General features: G+C 47.7%; 1 protein-coding gene across 1 annotated transcript in view; it reads left to right on the top strand.

Moving 5' to 3' along the window:
* The window catches only part of LOC123763713 (kinesin-like protein KIF20B), an 86,867-nt gene that overhangs the window by 54,948 nt on the left and 15,557 nt on the right, over positions 1-16,362 (top strand). Inside the window, exons 26-29 of the mRNA XM_045751009.2 lie at positions 656-773; positions 6,888-7,023; positions 14,193-14,316; positions 16,158-16,256. Coding sequence (XP_045606965.2) covers positions 656-773; positions 6,888-7,023; positions 14,193-14,316; positions 16,158-16,256 — 477 coding nt within the window. The remainder of the gene's footprint in view (positions 1-655; positions 774-6,887; positions 7,024-14,192; positions 14,317-16,157; positions 16,257-16,362) is intronic.

Raw genomic sequence — 16,362 nt, 5'->3', positions numbered from 1 at the left:
GTTCTTTTCCCTCTTGAAGCTGTCTTTGGATTGGCTTCAGGAAGATGTGGAGGCACTTGGGGTCATTCCTGGGTCTCGTGCCTTGGTCTTGGCGGCGCGTTAGCGTCTGCACTGCTGAAGCTGTTTGCGCCGATCCTGCGGGATGCAGTATCGCAGTTTTTTCGCTTCGTGTCTCGCGTGTTGGCAGGTGGTGCTCGCTTCCTCGTTGGGATCTGCTTGGGAACCATGCTGTTTGAATATCGTGTATCATTGAGCACTAAAATTTTACATGTTCAGTAATTACACTTAGGTAAGCTATTTCGTGTCTACCACCTTTCTACCAAACTTCATGAAAATACGTGATGGTCGTATTGAAATGTCCACTTTTTGTGATTTGGGATAGAATGACCCCTATGCTGAAAAACTTTTTTTTATACCTGGTCATTAATCCCAAGTATTTAGCCAGTTATTCTATCAAAACTCGTTGTTTATAAAGGAATAGCAGTTTCATTTAGTTGCCTCAAAGATCTCTAGGTCATCATGTGGCTGAGGAAGGGTTTTGTGCAACTGTTGGCAGAGTGAGACTTGTTGGGATTGATCTCTAAAGATGAGGAAAATATCCTCATATTTTAAATGATTGTAACAATGCAGATTGTTTTTCTTATTGGTGTTTTAGGAAATAAGAGCAGTAAGAGAGGCTCGACAGGAGGAAGTATCTCAGTGCAGTCGTCAGCTTGGAGAGCAAGAGGAGCTTCTCAAGCAAAAAGAAGAAGAAATCTCATCCCTACAACAAGGTTAGAACCATGAAATTTATTAATTGTTCTCAACATGAATTATAAAGTTTTATCTTTTCATCCATAACATATTCCTATTGTAATGACATCTGTGCATTAATCCTCACAAATTAAAATGACTCCACAGACAGTAGGCCTTCGATTTGTACAGGGAATGTGTCATAGGACAATTATGGACACATGAAGTTTATGGTTAAAGTAAAGATGTGTTCCTGATGTCTAATAGAAGCCTGTTTTCTGGGGAGAGCCCCTTGTGGCTCCCTGAACCTGCCACACTGATAGTGCCATAAGTCACGGAGTTCTTGTTGGCTTAATGGGGACCACGAGCCAGTGGCGCAGTGAGTGATGGCATTATGAAAAACTTGTGTGTAAAGTTATTCATATCTGACACCACCAAGGTAAGGCACCCAGAACATCAGTGAAACAAAGCAGACTACTCTTTAGTTGGAAATGAGACTGTAGCCTCAAAACCGCTAAAAGAGCCCCTCCCCTCCCCCCCCCCAACAATGTAAACAAGCTATTGAAAACTCGTGAAACTAGCGTGAGCTAGTTCGCCCCACCTTCCCCCTCGTTTGGGGGAGGAGGGAGGCAGGCCGGGTCAGCCGGCTGCTCTGCCACCAGTTCTTATTCTGATGCATCCCGTGCCCGGTCGTGCTCCCTCAAGTTGCTTTGGCTCCAGTCTCCCATTTTCTTTTGAGTGGTGTTTGTCTTTGAGACTGTTCTTGTACATGTTGGTGTAGTGTGAGCCAGGAGTTCAGTGTGCTTGGAGCTACATGTGCTCAGGGTTCCCTTCCCTGGGTGCTCCTTAAGTGTTGCCCTTACATTGTCAGGGATGTACTCACCTAGTTGTGCTTGCAGGGGTTGAACTTTGGCCCTATGGTCCCCCCCCCCCTCTCAACTGTCAGTCAACTGTTGTCCAGATTCTTGAGCCTATTGGGCTTTATCAAATCTATATTTGAAACTGTGTATGGAGTCAGCCTCCACCATATCACTGCCTAATGCATTCCATGTATTAACTACCCTGACACTGAAAAAAATTCTTTCTAATGTCTCTGGCTCATTTGGGTACCAAGTTTTCACTTGTCCCCCCTGTTCTTGTTCCACCCGTGTTAAATAGTTTCTTTGTCCACCCTGTCAATTCCTTTGAGAATTTATTTTAGGTGGTGATTAGTGGTCTACCCCTTACTACCCATACTCCCCTCGTCTTCCCTGGTGTGTTCGGATATACTTCCTTAGGGAGTCTCTTTGCATGTGAGCCCTTACTCTTAAGGGTAGCACGTTGTCTTGGACTCTGTCTTTCCTTGGGTTGGGAATGTTTATTGCTGGTGGAGCACATTGTGGTTCTTGCGACTGATTGGTGCACCGAAATGGGCCTCCAGCTTATATGTCTGGTTGGTGGGCCCTGGTTGTTCGTTCTCTACATTTTGGTCCTAGGGTGCTTTGGGCTATCACTTGTTCCTTTTTCTAAAATTTTTGTGATTGCCCTGTCTGCTTGGGGGCATATCTGTTTTACCATACAGTATTAGGTTTCATCTAGGGTTGTGTGCAGTTAACCCCTTGTTGCTCCCTAGGCCTTTCTGTTGGCTTCGGGTGGTCAGCATTACCCGTTCAGTTGTCCAGGAGATACCGATATAGCGTTCCCAGTGCCTGGGCTTTCTGCAGGGAACACTCACCCTGGAAATCTCAGATGGATTCGGTTGTATTATGTCTGACTTGCTTGATCTGCTTGATTGGGTTCTGGGAGTTCTTCTACTCCCCAAGCACAGCCAGAGGCCAGGCTGGGCTTGTGAGATACCTTGTGTGGATACCTCTTCTGAGCTCACTCCTGCCTTGTGCGAATTTGAGGGACGTTTGTCGTCTGTGCCACCTTGTGACGTTCATACGTTCTGCCTCTACCATTCTGCCTGCAGGATCGGTGACATCTTCAACAGCGAGTCATGCGAGACTTGTTTCCCACATGCGATTCTTGATCCCCACATGTAACTTCTTACCCACTCCCATCTAGAAGTTTAGAGATATCAGACAGGGACTGCTTTGCAGTTGAGGTTTCGTGTGTTTCAGCGGTCTAGGTTAAAGGGGTTGGTTAATTCAACTGTGGTTCCGTCCTCATCTCTTCCTTCCCTGGTGGGCATGGTTCGTCCTTTTCCTCTTCCCCTGTTTCCGCCTCCGAAATATCTTAGGATTTTGGAGTCGGGAAAAGGTTTACCTCAGGATGTGGCTTGGGCTGATCTGGGGTTTGCCCTGTCCGACTTGGGCCAGGAAGGAGTTGACCCTCTCGCTCATGCCAAGGCTTCTAGGTCTTTCCAGCGAGTACAACTGGGGTCCTTGGGTCCTATTTGATCCTTTGTGGATCTTAGTGCCTTCTGTGGAGGGTCTTGTGTTGTAGGGGGAGGGGGTTTTTCTTATGCCCCCTCTCTGTATGAGTTTCAGTTGGGTGCGACTTTTCCCAGGGTGTATTTTAGAGTGTCTTTAGGCTCTTCGGGTTTGTCCTTCTGGAAGTTTCCTTCTTTCCGCATTCCCCCGGTGGAGGCTTGAGAGGCCCTGTGTATGTACCTCCTGCACGACTCTGTTTACACCTTGGTTATGGACCCAGCTTTTCTTTTAGTTCTGTTCTTCCTCCCCTTATTGGGTGCATTACAAGGTTCAGGAGTCATCCTGGCTGGCAGACTGTTCTTTGTGTTCGCTTAGGGCTTGGCACAGTTTCCGTTGTACCAGCACGCTTTGGTGGCTGGAGGTGTCTACAGTGTTGCAGGTATTTCTGGGGGTTGTTTTGAGTCCTTCAATGCATGCCACTTTGCTCCTGCCTTTTCCTATGATGTGGGTCTTGTGCAACTATATGCTCTGGTTCCCCTCTTGTACGCTCCCTTGATTGGTGATGATCATACCCACTCACACTTGGCATCTGTCGTGCGTTTCGTAAGCCTCCTAGCACTTCATTCTGATTGGCTCTCGGAGGACATTTGACACTCGATGAGGCACCTCTTGCAGGGGTCTTGGTCTTTGCTGCTTCAACATTGTCTGCCCTCCCCCGCCCCCTTAAGCTGTATCCACCGATCATCTGGGAGGCGGTCTTGTTTTTCACCTACCTTCTCTCGTGTTGGCAAACTGTGCCGGCCTGATTTTTGGGCTTGCCATGGGCCCCTGGCTCTCACTTCTGCTTCTCCCTTTTCTTTGCCTTTGTTTCCAGAGGATGTGGTTTCTCAGTTTTTGTTGACCGTGGCTGCTGCTTGTTGGCCTGTGGGGACTTCTTGTCATGTTTTTGGGGTGGTTGTTCTCGCTTTTCCCGGTGGTTTGGTCAAGCCAGGGCATCATCTGCTGTCAGTCGAGGTGGGTCCACCATGGTGCCAGTTGCCTGGTCGGATGTGCATCCTTGGCCCTCATTCCCTTCATCTGGTCTGTGCTGTGATCACTCTGCTTGGCAGGCTGGCTCTCAAGGTTCGTGCTGGCCCTTTCACAGGTCGCACCATTGGTCGGGTGGTAGGGGGAGGCTAGCTTGTTGTGCCAGCTCTTGGTCCCGCTATTTGTGGGTTTTTCATGTTTTTCCCATTGCCTGTGGTGGAGTTGGTCATTCCAGCCACGTTAAGGGGCTTTCAGGGCAGGCTCCTTCCCTCTGCCTTCGTTGGGTTGTCTCGGAGTGGGTAGCTTTGGGCATGCTCGAAACAACTGCCAGTTTCTGGTCCTGAAACTGGATTCCTTGGATTTGCAGTTCATTCTCGACCTTTCCGAGTTGAACCCGGTTCATCCTGTAGTCCTCCTTCCAGATGACCACTTTATCCCAGGTCTGGCTTGCTCTCAAGCCTGGTGCTGGGATGATTTCTCTGGACCTCCAGGATATGTATTGGCACATTCACATCCATCCTGCAGTACAGTTGGGGTTTGTTCTAGACGCACAATCGAGAAGTCCGGGTTCGAATCCCGGGCGGGATAGAAAGGGTTGGGCATATTTCCTTTCACCTAATACCTCTGTTCACCTAGTAGTGAGTAAGTACTCGGGAGTTAGTCAGCTCGTTTTGGGGTCGTATCCTAGTAATTCGTTGATCAGTAATTCGGCCTTGGGGACCTTGACTAAAAAAAATAAGCAAAACATGTATAAATTAACTGTGGCTTCCTGTCCCTCAACACAATGAATTATTATTTTCTGTCCCTTCGTCATTGTTCTTCGGTTTGCGAGCGGGTTGTTCTGTCCTTGGCCGTTTCTTGATCGCCTCTTATGCCGAATGCTGTCACCTCTTACGTGGCATTGGCAGCTGCTCCAGCTTGCTTTCAGGATCGATACTTCTTTAGCCCCATTTTGCAAGCTTTCTCATGCATTGTTTAATCTCCAGCCTGCTCATGCACTGCCTGAGCCTGCCTGACCCATTGACCAGATATTTTATTTATTTTTCTCTCCTGCTTGGTTTACGGTGGCCCCTACACTCTGAGATTGTTTCATGAAGGCTTTTTCTTATTTCTCTGACCTCTGGTTGTTGGGTGGGTGAGCTTCATGCTCTTTGATAGGGGTGGTTTGTTCCTTTGGCCCTGGTGGGTTCTTTATTCGTCTGCATTTGGCTTTTTCTTTTCTGCCAAAGAATAAGTCTGCTGGCTTCTGGAGGGGATCCTTTGGTCGTGGATTCATGGTTGGCTTGGCCGGGAGTGCATCATGTACTTCGTTCAGTGGCGGCTTGGCTCTGCTACCTTTGTGTCGCCAGTTCTGCTTCGGCGGACTCTACGAGTTGATCTGGTTTTCCTGGTTCCCTGTTTCAGTGCTCATATTTTTTAGGTTGTCCGCAGTGTCATTAAGTTCAGCCAGCCTGCGGTCTACTGTTGTGCCCATGTTGTATGCTAGTATGCTGCTCTGTCTTTACTGTGTTTACCAAAATGTCTTGGACCGATATTCGGGTACTGGGTGTTTTGATGGTCGAACATATAGGGTCTTGGTGTCCAGGTATCTCGTGAACATCCCCAGTCCTCGGTGGCCTTGGGTTGTGTTGCGGCTGAAGGTCTCTTCCTCGCTCTCATACCTGCAGTGCTGCCTCCACCCTGCTAAGTGCTCTTTTATCCTCCTCCATTATATGAACTATATATGAATATGTTTGCTGATGATGCCACGCTACTAGCCCCGACATCAAACGATCTGGACTCTCCTAGTCCAGAGAAACTAGGAATGGTTTCAGTAGAGGCCTCCAGTCTTCCTGTTGATTCAGTAGAATCTCAGCTTGTACAACTTCTAACAAGTTAGGGTGGTATAGTGGTAGAGTTTGCGGCTGGCAGTGCCTTGGTTGCAGGTTTGAGTCACCTCAGCACTCCAGTTGATTTTCTCATTGATATATGTCACATTAGTGTGATTTCTTTGTGTATAGTAACAGGAATCGACAAATTTTATACAAAATAAGAGTATTTAAAAGCTGCAACTTCAAGAACAAGAAGACATAGGTTCAAACTAAGGAAAAAAGCTACCATTAAAACATTAGAAAGTTCACTGGAAATAGTGATAGATGGTTGAAAGGTGGTGGCCAAAACTGTCAGTTGTTTCAAAGTGTCATATGACAAGGTACTGAGAAGACAGGATACAATGAGTATAGCTCTCATCCTGCAACTACACTTGTATAATTACTCCTTCCTTCCTCTCCCACTCATCCTCGCTGCTCTCCTTCCCTCTCCCACTCATCCCTGATGCTCTCCTTCCCTCTCCCACTCATCCCTGATGCTCTCCTTCCCTCTCCCACTCATCCCTGATGCTCTCCTTCCCTCTCCCACTCATCCCTGATGCTCTCCTTCCCTCTCTCACTTACCCCTGATCCTCTCCTTCCCTCTCCCACTCATCCTTGATCCTCTCCTTCCCTCTCCCACTCATCCCTGATGCTCTCCTTCCCTCTCTCACTCATCCTTTGTCCTCTCCTTCCCTCTCCCACTCATCCCTGATGCTCTCCTTCCCTCTCTCACTCATTCTTGATGCTCTCCTTCCCTCTCCCACTCCTTTCCTTTCCTCTCCCACTCCTTTCCTTCCCTCTCCCACTCCTTTCCTTCCCTCTTCCACTTGTCCCCCCATCCTGTCCTTCCCTCTCCCCTCATTCCCCCCTTCCTCATTTACCCCTTCTTTGGTCTTGATCTCACTATCCCTGTTTTCTTTGACAGAAGTGAAGAAACTCCTGCAACAGTCACTGGTATCCATTGCTACTACCAACCAGTCGATGGTCAGTGAGGCATCAATAGCAAAGAGAGAAACACTAGACCAAGACATAGATGCCACTGTCTTGAGGGAGCAGCTCAGGTAAGTCAGAACTATATCTTCTCCACAGGGATATATTTTGGGTTATGTTGCTGTATCACCTGTTGCTCCCTTAGGCAAGGTCCTGATGTTCCCCGGGCCTGGACTTCCTCGCTGGTACCATGTGTTGATTCTGGGGATCAATGTCCATATGGCCCAGTCTCTTAACCAGCCCTTCCGAATTTTGGTCTGGTCAATCAGACTGTTGGATGTGGCTTCTCACAGCCAGATGTATGAATCACAGCTTGGCTAATCAAGTATCATCTGGAGACATTTTATCAAGTTTTCTCTTGAATACCATATGTTGGCTTGTTACGTCCCTTTTATATTTAGAGGGAGAGTGTGTATATATATGTCCTGGGCCGTTGATGTTGAATTGTGCGTGTTCCTAATGCGCCTGTACTTTCCATTGGCACTATTTTGCACATCTTGCCATGCCTTTGGTTTCATTGGTGTAATTTCCATGTGCAGATTTGGAACTAGTCCCTCTAGTATTGTTGGGAATTGACCTGTGAGATTTATATATTTATTTATATTAATGTGTAGTAATTTATATTTTATGTTAATTTATATATTTTGATAACAAACTTTGATGTTTAAAGTGGACTGTTTGATTTAAAATTCTCACAAATCGCTAGCCTTACACATTCTGGGAGGTTTATGATTTATTTATGTAGTCATCAGTATAAATTATTGGTTAGTAGACATTCACTACAGTATTAGACTACATATATTATTAACTATCTGTTAATAATATATGCCTGACCTATACTGTATATAGTGGGCCTGGTCCACCAAGGGCTGGTCCACCAGTGCTGAACAAGGATGATCACACCAAATAATCCTAGTGGTTGAGGCTGGCATCAACATGTGTACTGTGGTGTACTGGTTAACTAGTGGTAATTCTTTTTTCTCTTCAATTACACCTGTCAAAGGGCACTTACAATAACACTTGCACTAAGTGCTAGTCAAAATAATGTCTCCCTGCTCAAGGTGCAACACAATAGGTGACAAGTGTAGTAAAAAAACAAACAAAAAAAAACTTAATTCTTTATTGGTTAGCTGTGATTCTGTCCCAGGACTCTTGTATGCCTGTTTCCAGCCTCGGTATGGATGACATCTTTGCCCTGCAGATCCCTCTTGACAATGTGCCAGAGGTTCTCATTTGGGTCGAGATTCGGGCTGTTATCAACCTTTCATGAAGGGTACCATGCTGTCATCAAGTCACTTAGAGCCAGGTTTGGTGGTATGGGCTAGTGCACAGTCTTGTTGGAACACTGTAGCTTGTGTGTGCTCAAAAGACTCCAGCAAATAATCACAAAGCAGCTCCAGGTAAACTGCTCGATTCACTCTTAAGTTTTTAGGAAGTACAACAAGCTTGCCTAAATCCCACTGTCATGAATAGTGTAATGCCACCAACAAAACAAATAACTGCATAAAACACTCCAGTACAGCTATGTGGGAGAGCAAGATGCACAAAGTAACCCCACACTGTGACAGCTGCCTGGCTATTGACTGTTGCTGCTGGGTACGCCACAGGGTAGCGAGACATACTTCTACATAAAGTGCCTGCTGCATTACTTTGTCTAAAGTATTTCACCCACAAGAACATCATTCTTTTCTGGGGGGAGCCCCTACGGCTCCCCGGAGCTATCTATGGCTGATATGGATATCCTAATTATTTTGCATCAGTCGATGTGGGTGGAGTTCTAGGCCTACCGGGGACCACGAGCCAGAACCTGGCCCCCTCAGAGAGGCACGGGGAGCAATGGCCCATAGAATTGCACATGTGATTTGGAGCATTCTATATCTGCCATCGACCGGGACAGGCACCCAGAAAGGTAAACGCCACGAAACAAACCCCTATTCTGGTTAACAACAAAAATCAACAAACGAGTGGACAGAACTCCCCCAGAAAAACGAACTAACAAGCATGACTTCACATGAGCCGCGCCGCATATCTGCGCAGCTCCCCCCTCCCCGGGAGGGGGAAGGGGGAGCCCCAGACCCCCACGCCGGCGATCCCTGCCTCAGTTCCTCGGCTGATGGGATAGTGCATGGTCGTGTGGCTCCAGCTCCAGTCTTGTTTCAGTGCTGTGACTTGTTTGCAGTACTGCTCTTACGGTGGTCGTGTGAGCTGGGAGTAGTATTCTCAGGTACAGTGGTACCTCGGAATGCGATTGTCCCTGTATGCGAGGTTTTCGGAAGGCGAGGTGTATTTACTCCAAAAATTTGTCTCGGAAGGCGATGGTTACTTCGGGAGGCGAGTTTGGACGCGAGTTTGTTGATACGCGTACAGCCGACCTAGCGCGTTCGTCGCCCCTCCGCCCCTCAGTTTATTATTGTCTCGCGCTCAGTGACTACCCCCACATCAATTCTTCTCGCGGATTTTCAGTGTTTTGTTGGATTTTTGGTGATTTGTCTATACAATTTGTTATTATATATCTCACCATGGGTCCCAAGAAAGCCAGTGATAAGGATAAAGGCCAGAAAGCTCATGTGAGGATGACAATAGAGGAGAAACAAGAGATCATTCGGAAGCATGAGAACGGTACACGTGTTGTTGAACTTTGTAGGCAGTACAACAAAGCCACATCAACAATATGCACTATACTTAAGAAGAAAAATAAGATTATGGGTGCTAAAGTGGCAAAAGGAGTAAGAACATTAACGGCACAAAGACCACAAATACTTGAAGAAGTGGAAAAGTTGTTATTAATTTGGATACACGACAAGGAGTTGAGGGGTGATAGTGTTTCGGATGCCATTATTTGTGAGAAACCCAGGGTGTTGCACGAAGACCTTCTAAAGAATACCTCTGCAACGAGTGATGCAGATAAGAAAAAGAGTTTAAGGCAAGCAGGGGCTGGTTTGAAAAATTTAGAAAGAGAAGTGGTATCCATAGTGTTACAAGGCATGGGGTTATGTGATGTGATTATGGAAGGGGACTCCCCTTCCAAACAGTAACTCCTCTCCTCCTCCCCCCTCCTCACCATCTTCCATACGCCTACAGCACTCGACAGCAAGGTAAGTAATAACTGGAACACAGTTTTGTAGGTTTATTTAGATGAATTAGGTAAATTAGGTATAAAAATTTAGTTTGATGTGGGGTTTTTGGGGTAGTCAGGAACGGATTAATTCATTTCCCTTTATTTCTTATGGGGAAATTAACTTCGGAATGCGAGTTTTCGGAAGGCGAGGCGTCTCCAGGAACGGATTAAACTCTTATTCTGAGGTATGCCTGTACTCGGGCTGCATGTGCTTAGGGTCACCTTCCCTGAGTGCCCTGTAAGTACCGCCCTTGGGGCTTGGGATTGCCTTCCACAAGTCACCTTGGGTCTACCGCTGTTGGCTTTTCGCTGCTTGGCGTTTGGCCGCCCCGAGTGTTTGGGGGTTGTCCTCCCTTGTTTGCCTTGGGGTAAGTGGTAGTTATAGCACTGGTGGGGCGCAGGGTACTGCGTAGCTAGTTTTCACCTATGACAGCGGCCGGCTCTGTTCCCTCTGGGTATGTTGTCCACTTGTGTGGTTTTTCTTTTATATTTGTTTTTGCCTGGTAGGGGGGGTCTGCCTTGTGTTCCCCCCCCCTTATATTAGGGTCGTTTGTGTGGTGGCACCCCCTGCTTCGCCCTCACGGGTGGACACGTCCCGTGGGTTCAGCTTTAGCAGTTTGCTTGGTAGTTTGGGGTGCCGGTTAGCAGTGCCCTGCCTGGGATAACCCTTAGCAGACCCAGTCTAGGGGCCCTGGGAAACCCCCCGGGGGCTCTCGGGTCTGGTAGTGGAGACCCTTGCAGTCCCCTCTCACTTTGTGCGAGTTGAGGGTTGCTCTGTCCCTTTGTCTCAGGGTGACTCCCCTTGCTTTTGCCTCCGTCATGCTGCCTGTTGGGTCGGTGACACATTCGACCCCGAGTCCTGCGAGCTTTGTTGCTTGTCACCTCTCGCTCTTTTCTTTCTCCAATCCGTGCCCTGTTGCTTTGGGGGTGTTCTGGAGTGCCGCTGTGGGGAAGTCACGAGGTTTTCCCTGCATTTTAGGGTGGGGAGCCTCTTTCGCCGCTCCTCTCCTCCTCTCCAGCATGGGCGCCCTGGCCGCCTCCGGCGGCTACGTTTTCATAGGCTTGTGTCATGGCCCTTCAGCGCCTATGTTCTGCAGGTGAGTTGGTGCGTTCTGGCGTCTCCTTCGTCCTGACACTTTACACTGGCAATTTATAATATATTAGGCATCTGTTCATATTCCGTATTAAATTGCATATTTTAGGGCGCGCCTCCACCTTGTTCCACGGTGCAACGGTGGGAGTGCCTGTTCAGTGGTCCGTTTTCCTGTGTCGTGGGTGTTTTGTGCTCGCCTACTTGTACTTGCAGGACTAGGTTCGGGCTCTTTGGTTCCGCCTCTTCCCTGTCGTTCGCCTGACGAGCGGATTCTATGCTTCATGGGCGCTCTCGTCTCTGCTCTTGGGGCTGTGTATGGGGTCAGCCCAAGTTGGGCTGCCTAATGTGTTCCTTCGATTGCCTGTTACACTGCACACGTTTCTTCTACCGTCCCTGTGGCTCGGTTGGGTACTCGGTTTCCGCCTGTAAGGGCCCTCCTTCCTTGCCGGGCCTGGTTTTTCCATGTTCCTTGGATTCTCTGTCCTGTCCTCGTTGTCCTCGCCTCGTTGTGCTGGCTGGGGATGGGCTTGGGGTCTTAGTCTCGCCCCTCGCCTATCCTCCGGTTTCAGTTTAGGTTCCAGCGCCCTGTGGGCTCCCTTCCTTAGTGTTTTTCACGGCTGCCCCGGGGTTTTTCTAGACACTGGGGCTTTGGGAGGACAGCTCAGCCCCGGGGCCTGCAGGGTGGGTTCCCGGGGCTGGGGTGGGGCTAACGTGGAGGGCCTCAGGCCCCGTGGGTCCCCGCCGGGGTTTTTTCTACCCCTCTGGGCGGGGCTTGTGGTTTTGTGGAGTAGGGTTTTTCCATTCCCCCTCTCCACATGTGCTTTTTGGGCATCGGCCCCTCCCTGGGCTCGGTTTCCTTGTCCATTGTACCCATTGCTTCCGTCCTGTCGGTGGGTGCTTTTCTACGGTCTTCGCCCCCCCCCCCCCCCTCTTTTTTTTTTTTTTTTTTTTTTTTTTTTTTTTTTGAGACGGGCCTTCTCCGTCACGTCCGCTTCTTCTTGGGGTTCTGCATAACTTTTGATCTCAGGTGCGACGGGGTTTTTGTGCCTTCGTCCTTGGTGTTTGCTTCTTGTTCTTTTGTTCATATCTCTTCTCATAGCGCTGTCTCGGCGCTGTTCGTTTCCTGGGGGTGCTTTTGCTCCTCTTAATGAGTCTTTTCGCTCCTACCCTTCTGCGGGATGTTGGTGCGGGGCGGCTCCTTATGCGGGTTCCTTCCCTGTCGGCTGCATTTGTGGCAGTGGACTTGCACGCTTGTGGCATTTTGGTTTTGGTCCTGCGTTTCTTTTCCCTCCTGGGGCTGTCATAGGATTGGCTTGCGGAGGATGTGGAGGCACTTGGGGCCGTTCCTGGGTCTGGCACCTTGGTTTCTGCTGCTAGCTTTAGGTATCGATGTTCCTTCTACGCCGTTTTGCAGGCTGTCTTGTGTGTGGTTTCACTTCCGGCCTGCTCATGCACTGCCTGTGCCGTCCTGGTCTTTGGACAGGGTGCTCTTCGGTTTTTCTTCTCCTTGGTTGTTGTGGCTCCTTCGGTTCAGGTTTGCTTTGCTTCGGCTCTCATTTTATGTTGGCATTGGCCTCTGGGGATCGTGTGGCAGCGCTTCATGCTCTTCTCAGGTGCAGTGGTTTTTAGTTCCTATGGCCGTGCTCATAGGTTTCTTCATCTGCAGCCGTTCTCCCTTTTTCTGGCGCATGATGTGCCTGCTGCTTTCCGGAGGGGTCCTTGGGTTGTTGTCTGAACTTCGTGTTGCGGAGTGGTGTACCGACCGCCTCCCAGGTATGTCTCCTTGTTTTCTTAGGTAGTCTTTGGTGAAGTAGCTCCGGGGAGCCATAGGGGCTCCCCCAGAAAACCAGCGTTGAATGTAATGAAACGGCATTTTCTGGGTGAGTCCCGGAAGCTCCCCGGCACCCTCCCGCCCTCCGGTCGGTGGGTTTTTTCGCGGTTTTGATATCCAGCCTCAGAACTGGGGCGGGGATCGCCGGCGCGGGGGTCTGGGGCTCCCCCTATCCCCTCTTGGGGAGGGGGAAGCTGCGCAGACATGCGGCGCGGCTCGTGTGACGTCATGCTTGTTAGTTCGTTTTTCTGGGGGAGTTGTGTCCACGCGTTTGTCGATTTTTGTTGTTAACCAGAATAGGGGTTTGTGTTGTGGTGCTTACCTTTCTGGGTGCCTGTTCCGGTCGATGGCAGATATAGAATGCTCCAAATGACATGTGCAATTCTATGGGCCATTGCTCCCCGTGCCTCTCTGAGGGGGCCAGGTTCTGGCTCGTGGTCCCCGGTAGGCCTAGAACTCCACCCACATCGACTGATGCAAAATAGTTAGGGTATCCATATCAGCCATGGATAGTTCCGGGGAGCCTCCGGGACTCGCCCAGAAAATGGCGTTTCATTACATTCAACTTTGGTTTTTTTGCCACAGTAATGCGGTGCCTCAGTTCAGGGCACTGCGTTATTTTGAGGAGCACTAGTGTTGAAAACTGTAATCATTGGTATAGCATCTCTTGTTTAAGAGGTTTTTGTAATCTAATTTGTCATTTTTCTTGCAGTTTTGACAGCTACTTTATTGTGTTTTTAAAATAAGGTCTTGTGATATGGTTGCTCACAAATCTTTTATATTAGTTATTTTTCTACAGTGTGATTTGACTGCATTTTATATGCACAGTCAGGGAATGTCAACATGTTGCACTTCCACAACCAATATCTTTTCAAATAAGGTCAATGCTTATTAGTCCAAGATAGCAGCAATATTATGGGAATTCTGTTTTCAATAAAACAGGAATGGTAATGCTTTGGTCGAGAGCGTCTGAATTATGGTGCATTAAGTGTTAGAACAGGCTGGTTTATGGGAGAAATTAGGGACAAGAGTGATATAGAGAAATACAGTATATGCATTTCTGCTTCACATGTAAATTTGATTGTAGCAAAATAACAACACTGTGCCATTATATTATGGATTTGTGTGTGTAAAAGGGAATGATGATTGTGATATATTCAAAATATTGGTAATACTGATTTGCTGATTATTTTTCCAGACAAAGTGAAGCTCAAAATGATAGTTTATTACAAGAAATAAATGAGCTGAAGAATCAAAGAAAAATGTCTCTCATCTCAGAAAATTCTATTATGCAGTGCTCGGTTACTAAGGCATCACTCGTGGTAAGTAAATTTTTTTTTATAAATTACAACAGAAATACATAACTGGCTCCAGGCAATTCTTGTAGTTAGATGAAATGCATTTCAGGGATAGAATGACTATACTGTGGTACAGTGCTTCCTCACACTAACGAACCACGCTCTATCGAATTCCCAGATGGTACCGAACAAATTGAATTCGGTGCTAAATGTTCAGTGGAGCGTACAGATGTTCGATTAAGCGAGGATTGTTTGTCCGAGCGATCACCGAAAGCGAGTGTCGGAGGTGGCTGTCATCAACTGTGATTCACCAAAGTGTAAACAGTTGTACAGTGTTTTCAGTTTGCTTACCCTTTGTTTACAGGGAGAAATGGTTGAAGGATGATAAACTGGTGTCAGGGGAGGCAGGTGGTGTCATTGGTGAGGGTTGGAGTCAGGGGTCAAGTGCTGTCAGGGGGCAGGTGGTGGAAGTTATTCTCATTGGAGGCAGGTGGAGTTAGTGTTGGAAGTTGTTGTCAGAAAAGACTAGTGGTGTCAGCAGTGGAAGATGTCAGAAAAGACTTTTGGTGTCAGTAGTGGAAGGTGTTGTCAGAAAAGACTTTTGGTGTCAGCGGTGGAAGGTGTTGTCAGAAAAGACTAGTGGTTTCAGCGGTGGAAGGTGTTGTTAGAAGACTGGTGGTGTCAGGGGAGGCAGGTGGTGTCAGTGGTGGAAGCTGTCAGAGAAGGTGGGTAGTGTTAATGGTGTCAGGGAAGGCAGGTGGTGGTGTCAATGGTGGAAGTTGTCAGGAGAGTCAAATGGTGAAAGTTGTTGTCAAGGGAGGCAGTGGTGTCAGTTGTGAGGGTAGGCATATAGTGATAGTGGTGTGAGGGAAGGCAGGTGGTGACAGTGGTGGAAGTTGTCAGGAGAGGCAGGTTGTGTTAGTGGGGAGTGTCAGGGAAGGAAGGGTGGGGTGGTGTCAGTGGGAGAGTCTAAGACGCCTCCACCAGGTCTGGCCGGAGTGATCACCTGACTGCACTACGTGGGTGGCGCTGTTGCTGCCTCAATACTAAACTCACTCGCAGCGTTTCACAAAATTAGCCGAGAACATTTTACCATTTCAGTTGCTTGTAATGCATCGCTCTATCATGGAAGCCGGTCGGCCGAGCAGGACAGCACACTGGACTTGTGATCCTGTGGTCCTGGGTTCAATCCCAGGCGCCGGCGAGAAACCATGGGCAGAGTTTTTCACCCTATGTCCCTGTTACCTAGCAGTAAAATAGGTACCTGGGTGTTAGTCAGCTGTCACGGGACTGCTTCCTGGGGGTGGAGGCCTGGTCGAGGACCGGGCCGCGGGGACACTAAAGCCCCGAAATCATCTCAAGATAACCTCAAGATAAGATCATATTCCGTAGTCAAAATGAAATATTCATAATAAATGGTGGTGTCAATGATAAGGGAATGTATTCAGAAGGGTGAGGAGGCAGCTAGCCTCTATGCTGTCAATATTTGTACTCATTAATAATGTACAGTATGTACTTGTATGTACATTATATTGTGTATTCCTAATTCATATTAATAAACTTTTATTTAATGTTGTTATTTGCTGGATGTATCTGAATATGTAATTGTTGATATGAAACAATCTGTATTCCATGATACTTGAAGCCTGCCGTGAGGCTAGGAATGGGTCGGCTCAAACACACACTATTCCAGGTCCAATGAAAAACAGCAAAGTTCAATAATTAATAATTGTGGTGACCTGAGCATCGACTGCATTAACTTAGTGCATAGTCCTGTACTTGTGCAAAATCTTTAGCCAGGGGTTTTAAGCATTTTTGCTTATCTATTTGTATTACTTATACAGAGATATTTTATTATTTTGTAGAGCACTATATTAGATGCAAGCACATCAGATGTAGACAGCAGAACCCCGGCGCTAGGAAAAAGAGGAAGGAAACCACTTAAACTGGCTGTCACTCCAAGTGTAAGAATCTTAATTTATTATTTTACTGTGAATTGTCACATGAGTTTAAACAAATTTGGTTAGGGAGATGTGAAGAAATTTATTAAACGTTTCATGAATAAAAATA

The sequence above is a fragment of the Procambarus clarkii genome, chromosome 52, assembly GCF_040958095.1.
Source record: "Procambarus clarkii isolate CNS0578487 chromosome 52, FALCON_Pclarkii_2.0, whole genome shotgun sequence".
NCBI lineage: Eukaryota > Metazoa > Arthropoda > Malacostraca > Decapoda > Cambaridae > Procambarus > Procambarus clarkii.
The sequence above is the reverse complement of the archived record's forward strand: the minus strand, read 5'-3'. Positions and strand labels throughout refer to the sequence as shown.